Below are 27,959 nucleotides of genomic sequence, written 5' to 3' on the forward strand. Positions count from 1 at the left end.
GTGTGACGGGGCCCTGGGGGGGAGTGTGTCGGGGCCCTGGGGGGGGAGTGTGTCGGGGCCCTGGGGGGGAGTGTGACGGGGCCCTGGGGGGGAGTGTGACGGGGCCCTGGGGGGGAGTGTGACAGGGCCCTGGGGGGGAGTGTGACGGGGCCCTGGGGGGGAGTGTGACACGGTCCTGGGTGGGAGTGTGACGGGGCCCTGGGGGGGAGTGTGACGGGGCCCTGGGGGGGGAGTGTGTCGGGGCCCTGGGGGGGGAGTGTGACGGGGCCCTGGGGGGGAGTGTGACGGGGCCCTGGGGGGGAGTGTGACGGGGCCCTGCGGGGGGAGTGTGACGGGGCCCTGGGGGGGAGTGTGACGGGGCCCTGGGGGGGAGTGTGTCGGGGCCCTGGGGGGGAGTGTGACAGGGCCCTGCGGGGGGAGTGTGACTGGGCCCTGGGGGGGAGTGTGTTGGGGCCCTGGGGGGGAGTGTGACAGGGCTTTGGGGGGGAATGTGACTGGGCCCTGGGGGGGAGTGTGTCACGGCCCTGGGTGGGAGTGTGACGGGGCCCTGGGGGGGAGTGTGTCAGGGCCCTGGACGGGAGTGTGACGGGGCCCTGGGGGGGAGTGTGACACGGTCCTGGGGGGGAGTGTGACGGGGCCCTGGGGGGGAGTGTGACGGGGCCCTGGGGGGGAGTGTGAAGGGGCCCTGGGGGGGAGTGTGAAGGGGCCCTGGGGGGGAGTGTGAAGGGGCCCTGGGCGGAGTGTGAAGGGAGACTGAGCCACTGGGTCTGGGCCAGGTTGTGGGAGGGGCTCCCCGGGGAATCTGAGCAGGCTCCCTCCAGCCCTCCCGGGTCCAGGCAGAGGAGGCCCGTGCACTACCCTCCTCCCTCTGGGGACCTCCCCGCACACAGGCCCTGATTGCTGACCCCTCTTCCTGTCCAGGGCCCAGGGTCTCACTGCTGTGGGCATGAGGCCACGCCTTCAGCACTTGGGGCCCATGAGACCAAGGCCGTCCTAGAGGGTGGGGTCCAGAGGCCATCTCGGCCGGCCCAGCCCCCCTCCAGGCCTCCGCACCCCCAGCAGTGCCCTGAGCACATCCTCTGCTGGTGGACGCTGTGCACGCAGCGCCTTCTGCCCGGTCCCAGCAGCACGCCCTCCCCCCCCCCCCCCCCCCCCGCACCTGAGACCTGCAGGGCCCCGCCCGCTCCACCGCCCGCTCCAGCCAGGTCCTGCCAGAGTTCTGGCCTGCAAGCCTGGCCTAGGAGCAGCCCCTGAGGGGGAGGTGGTGGGGCCTGAGGCACAGCTGCCAGCCCAGGTGGCAGAGGCTGAGGCCGGGCGGGGACAGAGGTGCTGGGGGCGCGGGGTGGGCGGGCGCAGGCTGGCCTGTGGGCTCAGTGCCACAGGGAGGGCTGGTGTGTGTGAGGCTGCCACCCGCCGTCCTGTCACAGGAAGGACCGAGGAGAGCAGGTGGGTGAGACTCGCAAACGCAAGACTGAATGCCTTTCATACGAAAGACCTGCCACGAGCTAAGCACAGGCATGCCACTGATGCGAGAGGCAGGCGCCCTCCCTCACGCAGGGCCAGGCGAGGGGGACATCCTTCCGAAGGGGTCGCCGTTCCCCGCGAGAAGGTGCCAACTTCCCCCTTCATCTTCGTCCTCGTCTCCGCAGCCTCCTGCCCCGTGCGAGGGTGCCAGCCACGAGCACGCCCTGCCTCCCTGTCCGCCCCGCCCCCCTCCCTCCCCGTGCTCTGCCCTCTGAGGGCACAGGCGTGCCACGCATACCCCACGCCAACAGCAGCGGGCCCGTCCCCTCCCCCGCCTTCCCCACGCACACCTCACCGCCCTCCTACAGCGCCCAGAGCAGGCACTCAGGGAGCCGCACCTCTGCCCGAACCCCTCTCTAAACCTTCTTCCCATCCGGCCGGCCGGCCTGGCTCAGGGGTTGAGCATCGACCTATGACCCAGGAGGTCACGGTTCAGTTCCTGGTCAGGGCACATGTCCGGGTTGTAGGCTCGATCCTCAGTGAGGGGCGTGCAAGAGGCAGCCAATCAATGATTCTCATAATTGATGTTTCTTTTTTCTTTTTCAATTTTTTAAATTCTTTATTGTTTAAAGTATTACATGTCTCCTTTTTCCCCCATTGACCTCTCCCCGGCCGCCTCCGGCCCCCAGCACATGCCCTCACCCCCCTACTATCTGTGTCCATTGGGTATGCTCATATGCATGCATACGAGTCCCTCGGTTGATCTCTTACCCCCTCACCCCCGCCTTCCCTCTGAGGTTGGACAGTCTGTTCCATCATTGATGTTTCTATCCCTCTCCCTTCCTCTCTGAAATCAGTAAACACACACACACACACACATACACACACACACACACACACACACACACACACACACACCAAACAAAGAAACACCCACACACACACACACACACCCTCCCCGCAGTGGGGAATCCAGGCTTCCGTGTGGGTCCTGTGAGGCGGTGCTGTCAGCGTGGAGAGGGTGGGCATCAGCTACAGGCAGGCCCCTGAACCCTGAACCCTGAACCCTGGCCCCTGGCCTTAGAGCTGGGCTGTTCAGGGCTTCGAGGCCTCGAATGACCAGGCCAGGAGGGTGTGGAGTGGGGAGCCGCAGGCTTTGCAGGCCTTGGACCCGGGGAGCGGGGCTCGGGGCTGCCCGCACTGGGGGAGAATGTTTCACCTTATGGCCTGGAGCGGAGGAGGAGGGGGAACTGGGACAGAGGAGAGGAAAGGAATCCAGGAGTGGCAAGTGGGCGCCAGCAGAGGTCACGAATGGGGGGGCAGGCAAGAGGTCAGGCAGACCTACACCCTTTTGGGGTGTAGCTTCCTGGTTTCAGTCAAGAAGTGGAATACTCGGGTGCTGGCCCGCTCCCCTCCCATGCAGGTATGAGCCTCGCCTCTCTGTCCTCCCACCCCCCTGCCGCTGTGCGGTGCCCTCCTGTACGGCCGGCCATGCCTCCCGCGGACAGCACTCCAGGAAGTAGTCAGACCTGAGAAGTGGCTGGCCCTGGCCCGGGACCCAGTGGGCTCCGTCTTCTCCACCAACCACTTGGGAGCTCTGATGCTTACTCCACGCCAGGCCCTGGGCTGAGGGAGGTGCTAAGGCGGATGGATGGTGCCCGCGGGATGCAGGAACCCCTGACTCGTGCTGGAGGAGAGGCTCCAGGGAGGTTGGAAGTCAAAGCTAAGGTCATTCAAGACAGGAAGAGCACGGGGCTGGTAACGGGCGGGGTGTTTTTAACGGAATTGATGGCCTGTTCCGTGTGGCAGGAGAGAGCAGGGGAGGAGGTGGCTGGAGACTGGATCCCCCAGATGAGGTCTGGAGCCGGAAGGATTTGAACTGATCCCGAGGCTGCAGGGAGCCAGGGAAGAATTTTGCAGAGAATGCTTTCTGTTTTAGAGAGCGGAGGGTGGGTCGGAGCAGGGAGCTGGACGCAGGGATGTACACCTGGCGTTCTACTCTAGGAGGCCGGGTGAGAGACGGCTGTGGCTCGCGCCAGGGGCAGGCTCTGGGGAGAAGATGGGGTGGGAGGGATGAGAAGGGGGTCCCTAAGGTTCAGAGGAAAGGAATTGACACGTCACCGAGGTAGAGTTCAGCCCAGGAGGGTTGAAACCTAAGGAAGTGAGACTCTGCTTGGGGGGTACTTTGGGGGCGGGGGGCTGGCAACCGCTGCCCTTGGTGACTGCATGGCTGTGGCGACCAGCTCTGCCGCTGTGCAGCCTGGACCTCCCTGGCGCTCCATGTAATCCAGGAGGTCTGCCTGGAGTTGGTGGGCAGTGCACAGAGGTCTGGGCAGCACACAGAGGTGGAGAGGTCCCCGAGGCTGGTCCAAGGAAGGAGGGAAGGTGCGGTGCTGGGGCCCAGACAGAGCTGGACATTTGACATCCAAAGCCTCGTCCTCCAGGGTCATGGGGTCCAATTTCCCTCTATCGTCAAGGAAACGGAGGCCAAAGAGGGGAGATCACCTCGCCTCAGGCCCAAGAGGAGGGAGCGACCAAGCAGCAGAGGCTAGAGCTTGCCTCTCCATGCTCAGTGGGTGCCCTTCTCCTCCCGCCAGGCCTGGCCTGAGGACGGGCAGGTGCGGGGCGGGGGCGGGCCTAAAGGTGGTGGGGGGAGCGGCAGAGCCAAGTGGCTCCCGGTTCTGAGGGCGAGGTCTAGTTGGACTGCTCAGGACCAGCCCGGCCCTGGCCTTGGGGATGGGGCACCAGCATGAGACAGGCTGTAGACGAGCAGTCGGCTCCTCTGCAAAACCCAGCCCCCTGATTCATCCCTGTCCCCAACCTGTCCTACCAGGTTTCGGGGAGAGACGGGACTCGCCAGAGCAGCCCCCTGCCACTCCCAGGGACCCCCCCCCCCAGGCTTCCGCGCTGCGGGGAGCAGGCTGGCCCGGCCTGTCTGGGAGATGCTGGGCTCCCACTCCCGCTCCCTCGGGCTTTTCCCAGGCGCCGCGCCCCTTCCTATCCCACGCAGGGAGCTCACCCGCCTAAGGCGCCGGCGCCAGCCCCACAGCCCGTCATTAACCAGCTCCGTGAGGGGCCTGGGGGTGGGGTGTCAGCCAAGGGGAAAGCAGCCGCAGTTTCTGTGACCCCAAACCCAGAGGAGCCCGGCTCTGACAGTAGCAATTAGCCCCTGGCTGCGGTTCCTGGGAGGTAGCCCTGCGGCGAGGTGGGTGTGGAAGGGATTCAGGCCCAGGACACCTGGCGCCGCTGGCACCCCCCACCCCAGACCCCAGGGCCGCCCGTGCCCTGCAGGGCCGAGGGGAGCAGGATGGCTGGGCGCACGGGGCACCAGCAGACACCGGCCCACAGCGCTCACGCCCGCTCGTCATGCCCAGCCCAGGGAGGGGCGTGGGGGTGCAGCTGCTTCGTCACTCTGACCTGGATCACCTTGGACACCACCCTGGGTGCCAACGGGAACCTGGGGATGCAGCCTGGTCACGTGGGAGCCCCCCAATAGTGGGGAGACATGTGGGGTGTGGGGATGAGACAGGCAGTAGGAAGGACCTTGGTGAGAGCCTGCCAGGTTCTTGCTGGCTGCACAGTGGGTCCCAGCGACACTGACTGCAAAACCTCCCGGAGGCGCCCTGCCCGCCCTGGCCTCCCTGCCCGCCCTGGCCTCCCTGCCCGCCCTGGCCTCCCTGCCCGCCCTGGCCTCCCTGCCCGCCCTGGCCTCCCTGCCCGCCCTGACCTCCCTGCCCGCCCTGGCCTCCCTGCCCAACCTGACCTCCCTGCCCGCCCTGGCCTCCCTGCCCGCCGTGCCCGCCCTGACCTCCCTGCCCGCCCTGGCCTCCCTGCCCGCCCTGCCCGCCCTGGCCTCCCTGCCCGCCCTGGCCTCCCTGCCCGCCCTGGCCTCCCTGCCCGCCCTGCCCGCCCTGGCCTCCCTGCCCGCCCTGGCCTCCCTGCCCGCCCTGGCCTCCCTGGCCTCCCTGCCCGCCCTGGCCTCCCTGCCCGCCGTGCCCACCCTGGCCTCCCTGCCCGCCCTGGCCTCCCTGGCCTCCCTGCCCGCCCTGGCCTCCCTGGCCTCCCTGCCCGCCCTGGCCTCCCTGCCCGCCCTGGCCTCCCTGCCCGCCCTGCCCGCCGTGCCCGCCCTGGCCTCCCTGCCCGCCGTGCCCGCCCTGGCCTCCCTGCCCGCCCTGGCCTCCCTGCCCGCCCTGCCCGCCCTGGCCTCCCTGCCCGCCCTGGCCTCCCTGCCCGCCCTGACCTCCCTGCCCGCCCTGGCCTCCCTGCCCGCCCTGGCCTCCCTGCCTGCCGTGCCCGCCCTGACCTCCCTGCCCGCCCTGGCCTCCCTGCCCGCCCTGGCCTCCCTGCCCGCCGTGCCCGCAGCGGGTTTCTCACACTCCCACCCTTTTCGTCTCTGCCAGTGGTGGTGAGGGGGGAGGGCGGCAGGTAGATCCTTGGAAAGCCCTGGAGGGGCTGCCAGGCCACAGGGTTTGGTTTTGGAGGGGCCCCTGTTGAGGAGCCCAGTGCCCCCCCAGGCACCCCTACTTTTCCCCGGGCCAGGCCACCACTCCTGCCCACCCAGTGCGGGCTCCCGGGCAGAGTCTCGGGAAAGGAGTGAGGAACAGAAGGGAGGGGTCCATGCCAGGAATCCCCGGGTCCCTCCCCTGGGCCCTCTCCCTCCCACCACGCAGGCCCAGGCCCGCCTGCTTGGCCGGACGAGGGGTCTGGGTTGCGTGGGGCAGGAGGGGACGCTGCTCGCCGCGGGTGGGAAGCAGAGCCGCTCCGCACACTGGGCTGCACCCGCTGTGTGGGCACCCGCCCCGGCCTGGGACTAGCGCCCCGGCGGCAGGGCCTGGGCAGGGCCCGGGAGCAGGTTGCCTGCCACACTGAGGAGCCTTTGTGCTGTGCTGCTGAGCGCGGGCTTTTGCGGCCCGTGAGTCTCAGGCCCGCCCAGCGCCCGCCGCTGGCTCAGCACTTCCGAGAAGCCATGCAGCAGCCCTGCCTGAGCTCCGGGGACACTGAGCACTGCACAGGCCAGCCTGGGCCCCAGACCCGGGAGCGCAGGGCGGTCGGGAAGAAGGATGCCGGAGCTTTAGGTCAGGAAACGCTCGTTCTTGCATGTCCCCAGGGTGCAGGAACCCCTCCGCCGGGCGCAGGCTCCCGTGGGCCTCTCCACCCTCCACTCCCCACCTCTCCAGCTCCTTTTTGCTCTGAACATCGCAGCCTCTTGCAGGGATCCCCTCCTGGGCTCAAAGTCCCTGCTTCTGACCCCCGCCTGACCCCCACTCACCAGGCTCCTGGCCCCCAGGCCCCGAGGCTGCAGCCGTTTCTCTGAAGAAGTGAGGAGGATACTGAGGTTACATTCGGGCGGGGGGGGGGGGCCTGGGGTGTTAGACTGAGAAGCGGGGTCTGTTTTATGGCAGGAAGAGAGCTCACTGCTTCATAGAGGAGAGAGGTCATGGTGATGATGGCAGTGACGCTGATGATGGTGGTGGTGATGGTGACGGTGAGGACAGTGATGGGTTTAGGGCCGGTGGAAAGAACACGGCTGGGTGCTGCTGCTCTGTGTCCCTGAGCAAGTGACCCAACCCCTCTGGACCCTGTTCTCCATAAAACAACGGGTTGCATGTTCCAGTGAGCTACATGCTGCCATTGTAGTCGTCCCATTCTCACACCTGGGACAGCCTCTGCTTCCCAGGCAAGGGGAGCCTTTAGGCGGGAGACATGGTCCCTGCTGTGGACCGGCCTGGCTGCTGGGAACCAGGAAGAGGCAGGGGGGTCCTCTCCACACTCTGGACCCTGCCAGGGTCTGCTGTGACGTGACCAACTCAACCCAAGGCCAGGCCTGCTGCTTCCTCCCCGCAGGAGCTTGCAGCCTGTGGGAGACGGGGTGACACAGCAGGAAACACAACAACAGGGTGTGCGTACGTATACATGTCAGCTAAGTAGGAAGGGCTTCCTGGAAGAGGGGGCCTAGGAGCACCCAGTACAAGGTTCGTACTGGGTAGGTGCTCAGTCGGTATCTGCTGAGTGAGGGTCCAGGAAGGGAAGCCTACTGCTTCGTAGAAGAGAGAGGATGTGATGGTGCTGGTGGCGACAGTGATGATGGTGGTGACTGAGGATGGTGACAGTGATGGTGATGACGATGGTGACGGTGACGATGATGGTGATAATGAGGAGGAGGATGGTGACAATGATGGTGATGATGGTGATGACGATGGTGACGGTGACGATGATGGTGATAATGAGGAGGAGGATGGTGATGATGAGGAGGAGGAGGATGGTGACGATGATGACAATGATGGTGATGACGATGAGGAGGAGGATGGTGACAGTGATAGTGATGACGATGATGACAATGATGGTGATGAGGAGGAGGAGGATGGTGACAAAGATGGTGATGATGAGGAGGAGGAGAATGGTGACAATGATGGTGATGACGATGAGGAGGAGGAGAATGGTGACAATGATGGTGATGATGAGGAGGAGAATGGTGACAATGATGGTGATGATGATGAGGAGGAGAATGGTGACAATGATGGTGATGATGAGGAGGAGGAGGAGAATGGTGACAATGATGGTGATGATGAGGAGGAGGAGGAGAATGGTGACAATGATGGTGATGACGATGAGGAGGAGGATGGTGACAGTGATAGTGATGACGATGATGACAATGATGGTGATGAGGAGGAGGAGGATGGTGACAATGATGGTGATGATGAGGAGGAGGATGGTGACAATGATGGTGATGAGGAGGAGGAGGAGGATGGTGACAATGATGGTGATGATGGTGATGACGATGATGACAATGATGGTGATGAGGAGGAGGTGGAGGAGGATGGTGACAATGATGGTGATGATGGTGATGACGACGATGACAATGATGGTGACAATGATGATGGTGATGATGAGGAGGAGGATGGTGACAGTGATGGTGATGATGGTGACGATGACAGTGATAGTGGTGATGGTGATGATGGTGATGATGATGGTGATGATGGTGATGATGATGGTGATGATGGTGGTGACGATGATGACAATGATGGTGATGATGATGAGGATGATGAGGATGGTGACAATGATGGTGGTGATGGTGACGATGACAGCAACTAACATTTACTGAGCATTTAATTTGTGCTTCGGGCTGCTTCTCTAAGTTTCACATGTGCCCACTCATTTAATCCTTACGATTTTGTGGGGTATGTGCTATTATGATCCCCATTTTACAGATGTGCAACCTCAGTGCAAATTGAGGCACAAAGAGGTGAAGTCATTCGTCCAAGGTTCCACAGCTCGCTGGTGGCAGGGGAGAATGAGAACGCTCCGCAGCCCCACCGACTCGCTGCCGGGAAGGGGGCTGGACAGCCCTTCGGGAGGCAGCGGGTGGGCAGTGCAGATGAGACAGAGCGTCCGTTTCCGGGTTGTTAGAGGGGGGGGCTGGTGGCGAGGCCTGGACACCATGGAGAGGGCTGGGGTGGGGGTGACGATCCCCGTCAGTGTCCGAGGGGCCTCCCTCCATCCCGCCACTCTCCTGGCTGCCAGGGGGGCTTTCTGCCCTTTCCCATCAGCCCTTTCCCTTCAGTGGTGAGCCCTGTTCCCTCAGTGACTGGCATTCCGGCCCTGCCTGTCAGCAACACCAGGAGTCTGCCCCCTCAGAAAGGCCCCCGTCTTCCCAGTGTGAACAGCGGGGCGTTCTCCCTGGTCCCCGGTCTGACCAGGACAGGCAGCCCAGGCCAGACGCTTGGGTTCAGGCTCCTAAGCATGGCAGGTGGGGGAGGGGTGCAGGGGGGTCTTCAGACCTTCCCAGTCTTCCCAGCCTCTCCCAGTTCCACTACTGAGCCCCCCTAGTGACCCCATGCCCATGTCCACGAGCTCCCTCCTGCCCATCCCGGGCCACCCCCTTGGCCCTGCCAGCAGTGCTGTGGGCACAGAGATCCACATCAGAATGAGTCGCCTGCTCCCTGGAGGTCCTCCCACCCACTGTGCCCGGCCCGCCCTCCCCGGGGCAAAGGAACACGGGCCAGGAGAGCCCACTTTGTGCCCAGTGAACAGGCACCGGCGCCTTCCTCACTGCCCACCACGGCGGCTTCTGGGAGCGCGGCCTCCCCTAGCGTAGGAATGGGTGGGGAGGCCACACCTGCCCTGGAGGCACGGCTGGTGGGAAGGGTCTCGGGTGCCCGAGCCCCTGCCGCGCCCTCCCGCCCACGCCAGGCGCTGCCAGCCCTCCCCTTGCACTCAGCTCCACAGGCTCAGGTCACCGCTGAAGAGGCCATGGTGAGTGTCAGCCTGGTGGCCAGGCACTGGCCCTGCTGCCCCCACACCTGCGGGGACATGTGGGGAGAGGAGGTCGCAGCCTCCGGGGTGGCCTTGTTCTGCTGCAGGCCCCACCGTGCCCGTGCCCGATGCCAACCCCGAGACGGCTGCTGGGGCACCCCTCTCTCCACCCTGCCTGCACCCAGCCCAAGCGCTCCCAACCGGCTTTTCCTGTTCCTGCTTTGTTGGTGAAAGTTCTCCAACTGTACCCACAGTATCTCAGCTGCTGGGCCGGCCTGGCAAGTGGAGGCTGGGGACGGGCAGGGAGCACCTACCCCTGTGCTCCTGGGAGGGCCCAGGACTCCCCTGCTGGCCACCTCGCCCGTCACCTGGGGTCTTGGGCTGTCCGGCCCACTGACCACGCTGGGCTGGGCTACAGATCAAGGACTCAGACAGTTAGGGCCACTCGGAGAAGAAAGTGGGGCTCAGAGGGGGTTCCTGGTCAGGTCTCAGGCAGCTCAAGATGGAGCCGATAGGACCCAGGCCTCCTCACCTCCTGTGGGTGCTCTGTCAGATGCCCACCAGCCTGCAGGGCATCTGCAGGGACATGTTGGAACCCACAGACCGACTGGGGGACAGCGGGGGGTGGGCTAAGGATAACCCAGGTGGGCCTGTGGGCGTGCGGGCGGGGGAGAAGGGGGGCCTCGGGAGTTTCAGAGAGTGGCCGGGCCTGGTGTGGAGGGACCAGCGACCTTTAGTCGCAAGCATTCCCTGAGTCCCTGTGTGCCTAGAGGGAGCTGGCCTGCACCCTCGTAAGGGGAGGAGGGGGCAGCCCGCTCCCCTGACCATGGCGTTGGGGCCTTCAGAGGACTGTGCCCTGCTCCCTGCGCCCACGGGCAGAGGCAGCCCAGACCCTCTGGGAGCCTCCAGGCCGTGCTGCCTCTGGGTCTGCGCAGGGCCCGGCACCGCTCTAGCTGCTGGGGCTCAGCAAGCTGGCCGAGTGAGGGGGCTGAGGAAGCGCAAGCAGAAGCCATTCTCGATGGGACAGAGCAACTGGGGGAGGCCATGGGGGGGCCATGGGGGTATTTATTGGGTCCCACTGATCGCTCCCTCCTTCCTGCGAATCACCACTCTCACTGCCTCCATGGTGACTTGTAAGTAATTTTTTTATTGATTGGTCTCAGAGACAGGAAGAGGGAGAGAGAGATCTGTTGTCCCACTTACTGAGCGTTCGTTGGTTGATTCTGTATGCGCCCTGCCCAGGGATGCCACGTGCCATCCCAGCGGGTCGGGGCGACGCTCCAGCCACTGGCGCTCCCCGGCCGGGCTGACTGTAAATCTTCTGTAGAACAAGTATTTACCAAGCACCCACTGTGTCAGGGGTGTGCGCAGCCGCATCACGAGGTGGAAAGGAGCTGTTGTGGATGTGGTGGGTTCAAGCTGGAGGATCGGGGCTTTCCAGAGGAGGTGGCTGAGTGGGTTATGGGGGGGGGGCGGGGGGGCGGGCCTTCTCGGGAACTGCATGAGTAGGAGGCAGGAAGTGCTGCATCTGCTCCTTGGGGCTGGGACTGAATTGCTCATATGATTCAAGTGCTGATACGTGGACTCAGCACCTAGTGGTAGAATAAACAGGAGGAGCGGGAGAAGCTCAGAAACCAGGCAGGTTCGGAAGGCCGCACCTGCTTCTGCCTGCCCCTGGGTCAGAGGGGAGGGGGCGGCGAGCCAGTGCACCCGGACACAGGATGGGACTCTGCGGAGGAGAGAGCAGGGGCCACCGGGGTCCTATGTCCCCAGCGCTTCCTGCCTCCTCAGTTCCTCACCCATCACACCGTTTGCTTCTCGCAGCTCTGTGAGGCGGAGGCCATGGATTCCCCGCCCCGTCGGCCAGAGGAGGGAAGCCAGGCCCGGCAAAGCGAAGCGGCCGGTGGCACTCAGCTGGGCTGGGCTTGAGAGCAGTGTATTCAACCCTCATTGGAAATGGAAAATGAGCTCTGGCTGGTGTGGCTCAGTGCATAGAGCATTGGCCTACGGGCTGAAGGGTCCTGGGTTCGATTCCAGTCAAGGGCATGTATGTTGGTTGCAGGCTCCTCCCTGGCCGTGGTCGGGGTTTGTGGAAAACAACCAATCAATGTATCTCTACATCGATGTTTCTCTCTCCCTCTCCCTTCTACTCTCTCTAAAAATCAATGGAGAGTGTCCTCGGGTGAGGAGTAACAACAGAATTAAAAGTGAGGGTGTGGACAGGTGCTTGCTGCCGTGGAGCAATACTGACGGCGTCGCACCGGCGAGAGGCAGCACAGAGCCACACGCGAAGCGTGGCCTTGGTTCTGTGGGGAAAGTAATAGATGGCTGGGCAGCTCCAGAGAAGAACGTGAAAGGCGTGCCCACGAGATGGCCAGTGGCGTTTCTGAGTGGCGGGGCCATGGGGTCTCACTTTTTTCTCAGTATTTTTCTTTCTTTTTTTTCTTTCTATATTTTTATTGATTTCAGAGAGGAAGGGAGAAGGAGAGAGAGATAGAAACATCCATGTCCAGAGAGAATCATGGATCAGCTGCCTCCTGCACGCCCTACACTGGGAGGATTGAACCTGGGACCCTTCAGTCTGCAGGCCAATGCTCTATCCACTGAGCCACACCAGCCAGGGCTCGTCTCAGTATTTCTGTGTCACCCAGTGTTCTTATAACAAGCACGTATTCTGTGTGTAATCAGAATAAGGAGAATATGCCCGGCCGGCGTGGCTCAGTGGTTGAGTGTCAACCTATGAACCAGGAGGTCATGATGTGATTCCCAGCCAGGGCACATGTCCAGGTTGGGGGCTCGATCCCCAGTGTGGGGCGTGCAGGAGGCAGCCGATCCATGATTCTCTCATCATTGATGTTTCTCTGTGTCCCTTCCTCCCTGAAACCAGCACAAATGTATTTTAAGAACAGAGTAAGGGGAGTGTGGCTGCCGGGAAAGGAGACAGTCGTGGGAGCTGGTGGAGGGTGTGCCTGGCGCTGACCCCCCACCGCCCCCTCCCCGCCCAGGTGCCCACGCCCAGATGGTGCAGGTGAACGACTCCATGTCCGGGTTCATCGGCACCGACGTGGTGCTGCACTGCAGCTTCGCCAACCCGCTGCCCGGCGTGAAGATCACCCAGGTCACCTGGCAGAAGGCGACCAACGGCTCCAAGCAGAACGTGGCCATCTTCAACCCGGCCATGGGCGTCTCGGTGCTGGCCCCCTACCGCGAGCGCGTGCAGTTCCTGCGGCCCTCCTTCACCGACGGCACCATCCGCCTCTCCCGCCTCGAGCTGGACGACGAGGGCGTCTACATCTGCGAGTTCGCCACCTTCCCTGCGGGCAACCGAGAGAGCCAGCTCAACCTGACCGTGATGGGTGAGTGCCACCTCCCGCCCGCGTGCGCAGGGCCTGGGCTGGGTGTGGCCTCCGCGTGTTTCCGGGGCTCCAGGCCTGGCACCTCCAGTCCCTCTGGCCTGGCTGCCCACAGTTCCTAGGGGTTGGGGCAGGGCCTCGGCTCTGGACAGAGCTGAGGGTCAGTGTTCAGACTGCAGCCCCTCTGTGGGGCCCCTGGTGGGTGGCTGGAGGTGTGCAGAGCCTCAGAAGCCCCAGGAAAGAGAGGGCTGCTGGAGCCATGGCCTGGATCCCGGCACGCCTCCCAGAAGGCCTGGGCCTGCCCGAGGCAGTGCAGATGGTGGAATGAGGTCGGCCATGCAGAGTCCCGGGAGGGGTGCCGGGGGCATGGCGATGGGACAGCCACGGAGACCTGAGCGAGGCCAGGCAGGGCATCCCGCCCGGGCCCCTCTGACCGGGCAGGAGAGCCAGGCCCATGGCTCCCTCCACTTCCCGCAGCCAAACCCACCAACTGGATCGAGAGCAGCCAGGCCGCGCTTCGTGCCGAGAAGGGGCGGGATGAGAAAGTCCTGGTGGCCACCTGCACCTCGGCCAACGGGAAGCCGCCCGGCGTGCTGTCCTGGGAGACGCGGCTGAAGGGGGAGGCCGAGTACCAGGAGGTCCGGAACCCCAACGGCACGGTGACCGTTGTCAGCCGCTACCGCCTGGTGCCCGGCCGGGAGGCCCACCTGCAGCCCCTGGCCTGCGTCGTCAACTACCACCTGGACCGCTTCCGGGAGAGCATCACCGTCCGCGTGCAGTGTGAGCGGGGGCGGTGGGGCGGGCGGGCCTCCTGGAGGGCGCGTCCCCTCCCGCCCCGCTCTCCCCAGGCCTCCCTTCCTCCCCTCCCCGCCTCTACCCTTCCCTCTCCCCTCTCCCCTCTCCCTCTTCCTCCTCCTTTTCTCTTTCTGGGGGTGATTTGTCCCCCCTCCGCTCTTCCGCATCGCCTCCCTTTGCTCACCCTTCCTCTCCTTATTCCCCTTGTTGCTCTGTGAGCTTACCACCCCTCACGCTTCCCTCTCTGGCTGGTTCTGTGTCATTGTCGATGCCACCCCTTCACCGTCTGGGGCCCCTGGCCTCACGTCCTGCTCCTCTGACCTCGTTCTTTTGGCCACAGATGAGCCTGAGGTGACCATCGAAGGGTTTGATGGGAATTGGCACCTGCAGCGGATGGATGTGAAGCTCACCTGCAAAGCCGACGCTAACCCCCCGGCCACCGAGTACCGCTGGACCACGTGAGTGCGCGGGGCCAGCCCGTCACCTTGGGCTGCCTGGGTGGTCACAGAGGGGCCCCACCCAACCTCAGGACCTTGAGGCCGGGAGGAAATTCAGGTCTAGGCTCGGTTTCTCGGTGAGAAGGGGCGTGGGCTGCGAGAGGCCGAGTGGCATGTTGCTCTGTGCTGCCTCCGCTGGTGCTGTGTGTCAGTATGCCCCATGGCAGCCAGTACCGTCCACAGCGCGGTCAGCGGGACAGACCGGTCGGCCAGAGGGGCTCACCTGTGACCTGCCCCCCTGCTGCTAATGATGCTGCCCTTTTCTGCGGTGACTGAGTCTGGTCGCTGCCACCCCAGCCCCTGCGTTTATTTCTGTCCAGTGTCCCCAGGAAAGCTGGCTTTCTGAAGCCTTCCAGACCTTTCTCTACTCCTGTTCCTTCTCCAGCACCCCCAGTTCTCAGGGAGGCCACAGTCAGCCCAGAGCTCCTGTGTTCAGAGGGCTCATTCCACGTCCCGTTGTCCCTCTCCTGGCTCCGCGGGCCTCAGGCCGGGCCCTCAGAGGCTCTGTCCCCTCCAGTGGCCCCAGTACCGCAGCCAGCTCTCCTGGAGAAGGGCTGGGGGCACAGAGAGATGGGGTAGGGAGGTCGAGGAGGAGCCGGGCACGGTGGGCAGACGGCTGTCTAGATTACATCTACAACTACTTCTTTTTTTAAACACATTTACTATTTTTTTAAATATATTTTTGTTTATGTCAAAGAGGAAGGGAGAGGGAGAGAGAGAAGCATCAGTGATGAGAAGGAATCATGGATCGGCTGCCTCCTGCAGGCCCCCAACTGGGGATCAAGCCCACGACCCGAGCATGTGCTCTGACCGGGAATCGAACCGGGACCCTTCAGTCCTCAGGCCGACGTTCTATCCACTGAGCCACACCAGCCAGGGCTCCACATTCTCTTCCAGGAGGGAGCGGGCACTGGGCCCCTGCCGTCACCCTCCACCTCCTGAAACCAGAAGTGCTTCCGAAGGTGTGAGTGAGTGGGGCCTGCTCGCCAGTTCCATGTCCGTGGGCCAAGCAGCTGTGGAATCCCACAGGGTAATTGCTCTGTGGCCTTGGGGAGCGAGAGGAAGGAAGGTCCCTATGTTCCGGAAACGTCCAGGCCTGTGACATGCCCAGCAAGAACACAAGAGAGGGGAATGGAACAACTCCTAAGCCTGAGTCACGTCTCCTTACCCAAGTAGCTTGTTAAAATGCAGATGGCCAGCCCCCCAGCGTGGCTCAGGGGTTGAGCATCAACCTAGGAACCAGGAGGTCAGGGTTCGATTCCTGGTCAGGGCATATGCCCAGGTTGCAGGCTCCATCCCAGTGTGGGGCGTGCAGGAGGCAGCCGGTCCATGATTCTCATCATTGATGTTTCTATCTCTCTCCCTCTCCCTTCTTCTCTGAAATCAATAAAAATATATATTTTTTTAAAAATACAGATCCCCAGGCCATGGCCCCAGTGGTCCAGCTTCAGTGGAGCTGGGGTGAGAGCCCAGACGTGTGTGGTTAACCAGCTACACAGGAAACCAGGTCAACAACCAGGAACCACGAGTATTAGAAAGAGCGCCGGGCAGGCGCCCAGAGAGCTGGCTCAGGCTCCAGTCCTGCCGCTTAGAGCGGGTTCCTTGGCCTTGACCCTCAGGGCCCTCACCTGTCCAGTGGGACTCACACCCGCCTGTGGCGTCCGCAGTCCGGGGCAGTGACAGTCAGGGTGCGAGGCTGGGTCACGGAGAGCTGCCGATGCAAGCGATGGGGGTTCTCCTCCGACTCCTTCCAAGCCAGACCCTCCCAGCTGGCTGCGGAGAGGGCGGGGCTGGGCTGGGCTGGCGCCAGGTGTGGCCGAGGGTGCTGACCCAGCCGCGTCTCCACCCGCAGGCTCAACGGCTCTCTGCCCAGGGGCGTGGAGGCCCAGAACAGAACCCTCTTCTTCAGGGGACCTATCGACTACAGCCTGACGGGGACCTACGTCTGCGAGGCCACCAACCCCATCGGCACCCGCTCAGGCCAGGTGGAGGTCAACATCACAGGTGGGAAGCTGCACCCTCCCTGCCCCCACCTCACCCCCACCGCTCCTCCCTGCCGCCCGCCTTCCGGTTGCTTTGTCAGGGGAAGCTTGTGCCTCCTTTGCCTGCATCTCCCGTTCTCCGGGACCCTGGCCTTTCTCTTTCCTCCGTCGATGGCTGTGAGAGAGACGGGCGGGGAGAAGGAAGTGCTGCTCACAGCAGAGCAGCTTGTGGCGGGGTGTGAGCGTCCACCGGGGGTCTGCCAGCAGCAGCCCCGTGGGAGGCCAGCTTGGGGGAGGGGCTTGTGATGGAGCTAATCTCCAAGCTCTGCCTCCGGGGTTCCGGGAGCTCCCAAGTGCTGGAGGAGGAGGCCGACCTCTGCGGGGAGAGCAAGGAGGTCGCCCAGAGGCAGGGTGGTGTGGGCCCGGCCACTGAACTGATGTTCTCCCTGCATTTCTCTCTCTGTCAATGCAGGTGGGCGGGGTCGGCCTCCAGACCTTTCGGGGCACAGGGAGGACGTGGGCTGGGAGGCTCGGCGACCTCACAGGGATGCGAAGGAGCAAGGCTTCCATGTCAGGGGGGCGGGATCTGTAAAATGGGGAAAAGACGAGGTGCCGTGAAGAGCCAGAATTACACCAAAGGCAGGCTGAGGACAGCACAGACCTACCTGCCTGTAAGCCGCCGCCCTCCGCGGTCATCTCGACCCGTCCTCGTTGTCACGGGAACGACGGAAAGGGCAGCAGCGGGGAGAGCACCGTCAGCCGGAGGAGCAGGACGTGTCTTCAGCTTGTGCCTCGGCCGGTGTGGCTTCGCGGTGTGTCTCAGGGGCGAGTGCGTGGGCGGCGGGGCGGGGCCCACCCGAGGACCGTGCGCTGGAGCCGGTGAGGGGGCGGCCGTGGGGTACTGGGGCCCGGCTGCAGGAAGAGCGGCTGTGGCTGCACTGAGCCCACCTCGACCTGGGGCCGGGCTGTCTCACCTCTCGGGGTGCAGGGGAGCCACTTGCTCTTTTCTCCATTCCCTGCCATTGGCCTCCAGGCTGCTTTGGGAGGGCACACCCCTCCAGGCCAGGGTTCAGGGCTCCCAAAGGCTGGCAAAGGGAGGCCGGTCCTGCACCCCTCCCTGGAGCGAGTGAGCAGAGCTGGGCGAGGCCTCACGGGCGCTGGGCGCTGGCCTGGGCGCTGGGGGCAGCAAGGGTGAGGGGTCGTCATGAGGGAGCCTGACCGCCCCAGCGAGAGGCGGCCGTATGGGGGCGCAGACTGGGCCGAGGGTGTTCACATGCGGGCCCTTCGGCTGTGGCCTTGACCTCGTCCTTCGCCTCTGAGCCTCAGCTGCCTTGGCTTTATATGGAGACCTCGGGCTTCCGATGGTCACGCCAGCCTGCCTGGCACGGGCGGTGCTCCGCCCGGTGTACCTTCCCCAGGTGCCCCCCACAGTGCTGCGCCCCTCCCTCCGGGCTCCAGGGAAACCACGGGTTACAAGACCTGGGAGGAGGCCGCGAAGCCCAGCAGCTTCCTCCCGGCGGCCCTGGGCCCCAGCCGCACGGACCAGCCCGAGGCCCCGCCGAGCTGCCGGGTTCGTGGTGCTGCTCAGCCCAGAGACGGGGTGGGGGGACTCAGGCCGCCCTTTGCCCAGCGCCCCAGAGGATGCCCAGCGCCCATGAGCGCTCGCTGCTCATCAGGAAGCCACACCAGATCGGGGAGCTCGATGGGAGGTGGGAGGCCCTGGGGACAGAGCAGAGGGAAGGAAGGAGGGAGGCAGCTGTGGAGGCGGCCGTCTCCTGGGTCAGCCTCTAGGCCAGGTGGGCGGGCTGTGCCCTGGAGATCGAGGGGGGCCAGGGTGGTAACTGAGACACCGGGTGGTGAGCAGCTGGCAGAGGGACCCTGTTCTGCAGCTGGTCAGGCCGGAGCCCGGAGCCGACACTCCCTGAACCAGCGAGGGCCCAGGGCCGCGAGCTGCTATCCTGAGAGGCGGTCTCAGCTGGCACCACGCCTTTGCCCGGCTGAGTGTGCTTGTGCTCACGGCAATCTCTTTTTTTTCTTTTAGTATTTTTATTGATTTCAGAGAGGCAGGGAGAGAGAGAGATAGAAACACCATGATGAGAGAGAATCATGATCAGCTGCCTCTTGCACGCCTCCTACTGGGGATGGAGCCCACAACCCGGGCATGTGCCCTGACCGGGAATCGAACCATGACCTCCTGGTTCATAGGTCAACATTCAACCACTGAGCCACGCCGGCCGGGCTCAAGGCAATCTCTAAGCAGCAGCCCCCCAATCTTCACCTGTACCAGCTGGTGCCTGTCACACTCCCCAGGGCCACTGAGGCCCAGCCCTGGCCTGGCCTAAGCCTGGCTGGCCTGGAGGAAACGTGTGAGGAGATGGAGAGGTGGGAGCTCACATTTCGTTCTCCCGGCTGCTCGGGGAGCAGCGGAGCCTGGTGCCTGTGTAGAGGGATGGAGAGCAGTGGGGCCAGGATGGACAGAAGGTGGGCCGCAGGGCGTGTGCACAACACGTGTGTGCAGGGCACGCGTGTCCCTGGCCACTGCACCACCACACACACTCTTTGGCACAGGATTCTCTGGGTCCCGGGTCCCGGAAGAGGTGGTATTTGTGTTGTTCCTACAAGGATGAGTGAGTGGGCGGAGGTGGGGGGTACCCGGGGGGAGTGTGGGAGGAAACAGAAGGAGGTGTTCTCTCTCTGGCCGAGGGGAGCCTGTGGGTTCCCTGAGAGGCAGTGGCAGGGCTGGTTCCGACCGAGCATTTGGGAGGCGCTGTGGATGCGCGGGGAGCAGTGAGGGCGGCGTGAGGTCTTTCTGCACTGGGGCCGTGGGGTGAGAGAGCAGAGGAGATAACCTCCTCGGGGTCCCCACGAGGCGGGGCCTGAGCCCTGCTGAGGGCAGGTCACAAACACACCGGTGAGCTCCCCTCCCTTCTCCCCGTGGGGTGATGCCGGGGTGGGAGGGGTGCTCAGGGATGTCCCTGATCAAACTAAAGAGGCCAAATTAGGCCCCTGGGCTGGGGGTTCAGGCCACTTCCAGAGCAGGGCAGGGAGGCCCCGGGGTGCAGGGGGTCGACCCACTTCCCATGAAGGTGACAGGGTGTGCCCCATGGGCAAGGTGCTCTTCAGACCCAGGCTGCTGCCGCAGTCCTGAGTGGGGGTGCCCCGGGGTCCTGAGTGGGGGTGCCCCGGGGTCCTGAGTGGGGGTGTGGGGGCTGGTCCTGAGTGGGGGTGTGGGGGCTGGTCCTGAGTAGGGGTGTGGGGGCTGGTCCTGAGTAGGGGTGCCCCGGGGTCCTGAGTGGGGGTGTGGGGGCTGGTCCTGAGTGGGGGTGTGGGGGCTGGTCCTGAGTGGGGGTGCCCCGGGGTCCTGAGTGGGGGTGTGGGGGCTGGTCCTGAGTAGGGGTGTGGGGGCTGGTCCTGAGTAGGGGTGCCCCGGGGTCCTGAGTGGGGGTGTGGGGGCTGGTCCTGAGTGGGGGCGCCCCTGGGCAAGGAGATGTGCCAGCAGCAGGTGAGCAGCTGCGTGCCGAGTGTGTAAACGGGCCGGCTGGGCTGGGGCAGGTGTCCTTCTCAGGCGGGTGGCCGTGCCCGGTGTCTGGGAAGGCAGCTGTGCCTGCACCTCGGAGGACCCGGTGCCCCTTGGACTCGATGAGGCCCGTTTGCGGTCTGACAGATGCTCAGCTGCTGCAGTTGCAGAGGAGGGAAGAGCTCCCCAGAGTCTGACCCCTGGCCTTCCCACTGTCCCTGGCCCACCGCACTGTATGCTGGGAGGTGTAGTTCTCACAGCGTCCTACCCTAATCTGGTGCCCAAGCACTTCCTTCCTGTCTGTGTTGGTTTGGGAAGCAAGTCCAAACATTCTTGTTGACCACAAGCCTCCTCCAGATCCTAGATTCAGACTGCAAACCCCAACCCTTCCCTCTACTCAGACCCATCCAAAGCCCCACAGCAGTCCACCAGCTCCACCAGGGAGCCAGGCCCGAAGGGATGCAGAGTCCCCTCCGCCAGAGGGGAAGCTGCAGCCAGTCAGGAGTCGGGGCCACGCTGCCCCTTTGTAGGAGGATGTGAGGGCTGCTGGACCCCCCACCCCCGCCAGCAAGCACAGCGACCCGCGAGCCCTCCCTCCCCTCCCTGCTCAGCCCTCCCTCCTCTCCCCTCCCCCTGCAGCGATGGAGGCTGTGTGTGCTGCTGGCACACAGACGGCCTGCGGGACAGAGCGGGCGGGCGGGTTCTCCCAGCAGGCAGCCCGCGCAGGCTGCATCAGGCCCTGTAGCGACTGCTCTCTGGCTCCCCATGTAGCATTTCCCCCCCAAGTCTGTGGGGCTAGAGCAGTGATGGCGAACCTATGACACGCGTGTCAGCACTGACACGCGTAGCCATTTCTGATGACACGCGGCTGCTGAGGCGGCCACATGCCGAGGATGAAACATTTGCTGCTCCTGAGGATGAAACATTTGCGAAATAATGTCTTTTCCTCAAAGTGACACACTACCCGAGTTATGCTCAGTTTTTTGGCGAAGTTTGACACACCAAGCTCAAAAGGTTGCCCATCGCTGGGCTAGAGTCATCTTAGCCATTCTTCCTCTGCACAGGCCTGGGCCTAACACAGCCAACACAACCAGGGTTCCCCTGGTCCAGAAAGCTCCTGGGGCCCTGGCCAGTTTGGCTCAGTGGATAGAGCATCTGCCTTCAGACCTAAGGGTCCCTGGTTTGATTCCAGTCAAGGGCATGTACCTTGGTTGCAGGCTCCTCCCAGCCCCAGGTCAGGGTGCCTGTGGGAGGCAACCAGTCGATGTCTCTCTCACATCGATGTTTCTCTCCCTTTCTCCCACTCTCTAAAAATCGTCTCCAAGAGTGCCGAGTTGGGGAATCTGTGAGTCCTATCCCGTGACCACTAGCAAAGTAGGTGCTTGGCACACGCTTGCTGACCAGGTGGCTGGGCGGACGGATAGACGGGAGGATGAGTGGATGGGTGACGGGGGAGCAGGTGAAGAGAGAAGAGCATCCAGCCTGGGTGGGAACTGGAGGGGTCACAGGCAGGGGAAGGTCACGGGCAGGGGAGGGCCACGGGCAGGGGAGGGCCACGGGCAGGGGAGGGCCACGGGCAGGGGAGGGCCACGGGCAGGGGAAGGCCACGGGCAGGGGAGGGCCACGGGCAGGGGAAGGCCACGGGCAGGGGAGGGCCACGGGCAGGGGAGGGCCACGGGCAGGGGAGGGCCACGGGCAGGGGAGGGCCACGGGCAGGGGAAGGCCACGGGCAGGGGAAGGCCACGGGCAGGTGCAAGTTCCGGAAGAGGCCGCTGTCTCGGTGCCCTCGTGGGGAGCAGGTGTGAGACCAGAAGAACCTTCGCTCCAGAGGTGCTGCTCTGGACGTGGGCGGTGAGGACAAATATTCAGTGAAGGATCATTGGGCAGCCCGGCCGGCCTGGCTCAGGGGTTGAACATCGACCTCTGAACCAAGAGGTCAGGGTTCGACTCCTGGTCAGGGCACATGCCTGGGTTGCAGGCTTGATCCCCAGGTTGGGGCGTGCAGGAGGCAGCCGATCCATGATTCCCTCTCATCGTTGATGTTTCTCTCCCTCTCCCTTCCTCTCTGACGTCAATTTTCCAGAAAACACAGCTAGGTTTAAAAGGGAAAGTCACTGGGCAGCCTGTGGGCACCTGCACGGAGGACACGGTGGGGATGGGAGCTCTGCCGACTCCACTGGAGGGCATGGGTGGCCCCACCTCCGTCTGCGCCTGGGCACGACCCTCACCCCCTTCCCGGGGGGCGGCCCTTCCAGCCTGAGCCCTGGGAAGGACTTTCCACCCTGGAATCTGCCCTGGTCCCCCTGCCGCCGACCACGGCCACACCGCACAGGGGCTGCCCACCTGGGAGGAGGGGCAGGGTCACGGCAGTGAGCTGGCAGAGACACCCCCCGCCCCCCCGCGAAGGCCAGGACATAGGCGCAAACTCACCCTCCACCTGCAGAAAGGAGGGATGCTCCAAGGCCCCAGCCTCCAGGTGTGCCCTGACCTGCCCGCGGCTCCTCCTGACCCGGGCTGGGCTCCGGTGCCACCCTGTGGCGGTGCTGGGAACTGCCCCTCCGGCCTCTGGCCTGGCCCCACTGGCCCAGAAAGTCACCCGCCCAGCCTCTCTTCTTTGCTCCTCTTTCTACCTTTCCTGCCTCTCGTCTCCACTCTGTCCTCAGTGTGACCGTGTCTTACACACACTCACCACATTAGCACCGCACACGGCTCGCCATGGCACAGGGGCGTGTGCCAGGTGACCTCTGTCTCCGCGCCACCTTTAGTACCAAGTCCCGTGCTCGCACGCCCGTTCCTACACATCCTGGCTGAGCGTCGATGCTCAGGGCCCAGGCTGGCAGCACCTCTAACCCACCCTCCCCCACCGTGCCCTGCAAGGCCAGACCACAGCCCAGAGCCACCGCCCCGGTTCCTGGCACTTGCTGGGCATCTGTGGGCCAGCCCCCGGGAGCCAGCCGGCTCCCTGTGCTCTGGGAGCGGGTGAAGTCCGGGGCCCCGGGACCACAGGTGTGGGCAGAGGCAGTGGGGACATTGGCATGGACTGGACACGCGGGAGCCCACGCTGCGTCACGGCCAGTGGCTGCGGGCAGGCCGGTGTCCTGGGCAGTGCCAGCAGCCTGCTGCACGGGTGCCGTGGCCGTCACACAGCGGTGGGCACGGGTCAGGGTGGGCCGGCGCCACAGCCAAGGAGGAGGGCACAGAGGCCCTGGGGCCGCGCAGCTGCCTCTGCCTCGCGGCCCACTGCAGCCCGGCGGCTGGGCTGGAGCCGTCTGTCCCTGGGCCTCGGGCCCACTCCCTGGCCGGTCCCCCCCACCCCACCCCCTGCCACCGAGCGGACACTGACCGTCCCCGTCTCTCTTCCTCCCCCAGAATTCCCCTACACCCCGTCTCCTCCGGAGCACGGGCGGCGGGCCGGGCCGGTGCCCACGGCCATCATCGGGGGCGTGGCGGGGAGCGTGCTGCTGGTGCTCCTGGTTGTCGGGGGCACCGTGCTGGCCCTGCGCCGGCGCCGCCACACCTTCAAGGGCGACTACAGCACCAAGAAGCACGTGTACGGCAACGGCTACAGCAAGGCGGGCGTCCCCCAGCACCACCCGCCGCTGGGCCAGAGCCTGCAGTACCCCGACGACTCGGACGACGAGAAGAAGGCCGGCCCGCTGGGGGGCAGCAGCTACGAAGAGGAGGAGGAGGAGGAGGGCGGCGGGGGGCGCGAGTGCAAGGTGGGGGGCACGCACCCCAAATACGACGAGGACGCCAAGCGGCCCTACTTCACGGTGGACGAGGCCCAGGCCTGTCAGGACGGCTACGGGGACCGGACCCTGGGCTACCAGTACGACCCCGAGCAGCTGGACTTGGCCGAGAACATGGTTTCTCAGAACGATGGGTCTTTCATTTCCAAGAAGGAGTGGTACGTGTAGTCCCCGCAGAGCCTGCTGCGCCCTCCTCCGCCCGCACGCCCCACCCCTCCCCCACGACCCTCCAGGACCCCCGGGGACTCACGCTGCCGCCCGTGGGCAGAGCCCTGGTTCCGGCCCCTCGGCCCGCCCTCCCCGCGTGTCCTCTGTGGCTTTGATGTTGCTGCGCCCCCTCTCCCTGGCGGTGCCCTCTGCGCTGTGTGCAGCCGGGCCTGGTCTCGTCTCGTGCACCTGGGCACCCAGCCCTCCAGGCCCGGGGAGCCCCTCCCCACCCCAACACTGGAACGCCTCTGCTCTCCACTGGGAGGGGCCGAAGGGCCTCCCCGAGGAAAAGCCTCCCCCGGTGCTGCTCCCCGTTCCCACGAAGAGGGCGCCCCGCCCCGTGCGAGTGGACGCGGCCGGGGTTGGCCCCGGTCCGACCCGAGAGGCGGGGCCGGTGCTGTGAGTCTGTCGAATAGCCCGAGGCCCCGGGCCGTGGGTGCCTTTGGTGGTGCATTTTCCTCGTCCCACACGACCCTCCTTGCCACCCCAGTCTGTCCCCACAGGGGCCCACACCCCACACCTCTGCCGACACAGACGCGGACCCATGCACACGCCACCCGTGTCTGCTTCCGCACACCCCGGGGTCACACGCCTTCCCCGGGTGGGACACGGTCCACGGCTGCCCCCCACTTCCTCCCCTTCCCACCCACAGCGGGGCAGCTGGCACGAGGCCCCCATGCTCCCCCCCAGGATCTCGGCTGGCCCTAAACCGCTCCGTACAGCACGAAGCCCCCGTCTCTTTCTCACCTAGCAAGTTCTAGCAACGGATTCTCTTGGGGTCAGGGTTGGGGTCCCGATGTGGAGGGGCACGGCATGGGGGGAGGGAGCCATGCGGGAGGAGCTCAGACTCTGAAGGGTGTGGGTAGCGCCTCGCCCACTGAGGCCAGAAAGTGCAAGGGGAGGGGGAGCCGGGGATACTGATCCGAAGCCCCTGCTCCCCACGCTCCTTCCTGCTCAGCTGCCCCTGGGCGTCTGGGAGAGCCCCCCCTTTGAGCTGTAGGTTCGGCGTGCATAGGCCTGAGCTCCTGTCAGTCACCCACTCCGGTCTCCACAGAGGAGCAAGGCCCGCCCCGCCCCTTGGTCCCCTCCTCAAAGTGCCTCAGGTCCTCCCTCTGCCCGCCCCTGCCCCTGGCTCTAGGTGGGGAGACCCTGGGTGGGGAGGCGGGGTCACACCTGCCCGCTGGATTCTGGTGAACTTGGCCCAGGTGTGAGCCCTATGGGATGGCAAGTGTGGGAGGAGGGCCGATGGCTGTGCCCCCAGGCACCACTTGCCCCTAGGCTTCCCGAGCGAGCCCCCCACCCTGTTTCTCCCCTCTCTGGTGCTGCTATGGGACCCCTGGCCAGCTCCTGGCAACCTTGGGCCCCACAGTTGGGCCACCCTCACCTGGCCCCCACATCCCACCAGCCACCCAGTAGCCACGTAGCAGAGACCTGAAGCCATGGCAGCCCTGGGGCCACCCTCCCCTCGGCGTTCAGGGTGCTGGATGGAATGCAGTCGGAGAGAAAATTCTGGGGTCTTTCCAGCCAGAGAAGAGGGAGGGGAGGAGGGAGGGATGGGCTGCTTCTCCCAGCAGGATTAGCCCCCAGGGGAGGGGCCTTCTCCATGTGACATCACTGTCCATCCCATGGGCAGGGACTCCTCCACCCAGTTCCCTCACCCCAGGCACAGAGAAATCTCGGGGGCCTGCCTGGTGGAGGCATTCTCTGTCCCCTTGAAACCATAAGACTGAAAGGATTCCTCCTCTGTCGATGCTACCACTGCCACCCCTATTTCTCACTTGATGATGGACTTTGGAGGCCCCTGAGCCCAGCCAAAGCACTGAGTCCCCCCAGGACACCTCCAGGCCCCCCTCCAAGCAAAGCACAAATCATGGTTCCTGTGCCGCGTGCATGGGCCACAAGGGACCCCCTTCCTGGCCGGGAGCCCGCTGCAACCTTCCCCACGGGAGAGCTGCCCCGCAGCGTCCGCACCGGGGCCTGGGGAGATGGGGTTTTCTGTGCCGAGTCTGCAGGGAGCTGTGGCCCAGCCGGGGGGCGGGCATTGCTTCCCTGTGACACCAGCACCGCTGAGCCCCAGCCCTTCCTGGCTGGAGATGAGATGAACTTGGAATTCGGGGGGCCAAGACCTCCCGCTGTCATCCTGCCTCTGGGTGCCCTCCTGTCCTGGCCCAGCCCGGCCTCCCTGTACCCTGTTTTCTTACGATTTTGATATTGTTATAACGTGGGACAGAGCCACGAGGCTCTTAGGAGAAGGATGTGAAGAGCGAGCGCAGGGGAATGGGCAGAGGCTCCCAGGAGCACCGGCCCTGGGCATGTGCCCTCTGCCAGCCCCTCCCTGTGCCCAGGTCGCTGGTGCCATCTTCCTCCGGCCACCCGCCAAGCGCAGGAAGCAGGGATGGTGTTGGGTAGGGGGGGTTCTGGGGGCCCCACGGCCCCTCCTCGTGAGCAGCGGTGAGGGCGCCTGGGGCCTGGCGGCCTCCGCCTGGTGCACAGCGAGGAGCCTGCCCTCCTGCTGCAGGGACGGCTCCTGGCCCCAGGCTGTTCTGTTCTGTGAGAAGGAGAACAGGCCCGAGGAGCGGCCCCTCCCTGGGCGCGATGCACAAGCTTTGCCTCGGCTTCTCATCGCCGGTTTCATCTTCAGTCCCGGGGCGCCCCACAGCCTCCTGGTTCCCACCTGGGGGTGTTGGCCTCGCCCCCTTTTACTTGTATTAAAAAAAAACTCATGGGTTGAAAATGTACTTTTTATAATAAAGTGTTTAAAACAATGCTGGCTGGCTCGTGTCCCTCCCCGCCCCCTGGGGTGGTGGTGCCCATCCTTCCTGGCAGGGGCCCCCATGCCCAGGCCGAGGGAACCCCAACCTGCCATCAGGCAGCAGCCCCAAGGGAGCCCGGCCAGTGTGGCTCAGTGGTTGAGCAGGAGGGCACGGTTTGATTCCGGTCAGGGCACAGGCCCGGGTTGTGGGCTCCATCGCCAGTGTGGGGCGTGCAGAAGGCAGCCGGTCAGTGATTCTCTCTCGCCATTGATGTCTCTCTCTCTCCCTCTCTGAGATCAATAAAAATACATATATATTTTTAAAAGACCCCGAAGGGAGGACGTGAGGGTCCAGCTCAAGTCCACCTGCAGCTCCCGCTGCCAGTGCCATCTGCCACACGAGAAGACGGCGGCCGCACCCGGCCGGAGCCTTAGGGGTGCGGGTCCGGAGGGGGCCGTGAGGGCCGGAGCCCCAGGCCCGGCCCCAGAGCTGGGAGCTCCGCGAGCCCCGCCCGCTGCCTGCCCCCTGCGGCCGCCCCTGGCTGTGGGAGGAGCGGCACACCTGCGTCAGCTCCCTCCGGACCGGTACGGGGCGGGAGCTTCCTCCTTTATCAGGGCGCTGCCAGGCCCCGTGCCGCCAGCTCTGGACACCCAGCCCCAGCCCTCGGAGGGCCGCTGCAGGGACGGCCCCCTCCTCGCTCCTGCGCCATCTGCTTCCCATCTCTCGGGCTGGAATGCAGGACCAATCGGGCGGCGTGGGAGCGCGGGGGCTCTGGCGGCTCCCCTCCCAACCCCCCAGCACTTCCGCTCCCTGAAATGCACACCTCTGAGCAAGGGGGCGGGGGGGGGGGGGGAGCCCTCCCGTCGGCAAGGCACTGCTCTGCACGGGCCTGGACGGACGGGACACAAGTGGCGGGGCACCGGCGCGGAGACCGTGGCGGTGAGCGGGCAGCTGGCGGCCCTCGCGGAGGCCCATCCGGACTGTGCAGACACCGGACTGTGTAGACACCGGACTGTGTAGACACCGAGAGGAGGTGCCGCTCCTCCATCCGCCAGGCCGTCGTTTAAGTGCATGTTTAACTTGCACAGGAGCAAGTGCTGCTGGCGTGATTAATAGATTGGAAGAGAGCAGTGGACAGGCGTCCTGACTGCTGTTTAACTAGAGCGTTCCAGCAGATTTAGACTTTCTCCGGTGGCGGAAGGAGGGCAGACCAATCAGTCCGGGCACAGCCTCTGGGCTGGAGGGCCAGGCCCGGCCCCTCCCCAGGACCCCAGCATAAGAGCCGCTGGCTAAGCCACGTTCTGCACTGAGGCTCCTTCCCCAAGTCGCAGCCCTTGTCTCCAGCCCCCTACCCGACCCTCAACAGAGCAGAGGGCCAAACGCTGTGTG

The 27,959-nt window shown here is 64.7% G+C and overlaps 1 protein-coding gene across 1 annotated transcript in view; it reads left to right on the top strand.

Annotated features, from left to right (window-relative positions):
* The window catches only part of NECTIN1 (nectin cell adhesion molecule 1), a 63,642-nt gene extending 37,066 nt beyond the window's left edge, over nt 1-26,576 (top strand). The window contains exons 2-6 of the mRNA XM_008150070.3: nt 12,723-13,073; nt 13,548-13,850; nt 14,206-14,323; nt 16,215-16,366; nt 23,231-26,576. Coding sequence (XP_008148292.1) covers nt 12,723-13,073; nt 13,548-13,850; nt 14,206-14,323; nt 16,215-16,366; nt 23,231-23,778 — 1,472 coding nt within the window. The 3' untranslated portion in view covers nt 23,779-26,576. The remainder of the gene's footprint in view (nt 1-12,722; nt 13,074-13,547; nt 13,851-14,205; nt 14,324-16,214; nt 16,367-23,230) is intronic.
* Nucleotides 26,577-27,959: the final 1,383 nt, after the last annotated feature.

The sequence above is a fragment of the Eptesicus fuscus genome, chromosome 13, assembly GCF_027574615.1.
Source record: "Eptesicus fuscus isolate TK198812 chromosome 13, DD_ASM_mEF_20220401, whole genome shotgun sequence".
In the NCBI taxonomy this organism is placed as follows: Eukaryota; Metazoa; Chordata; class Mammalia; order Chiroptera; family Vespertilionidae; genus Eptesicus; species Eptesicus fuscus.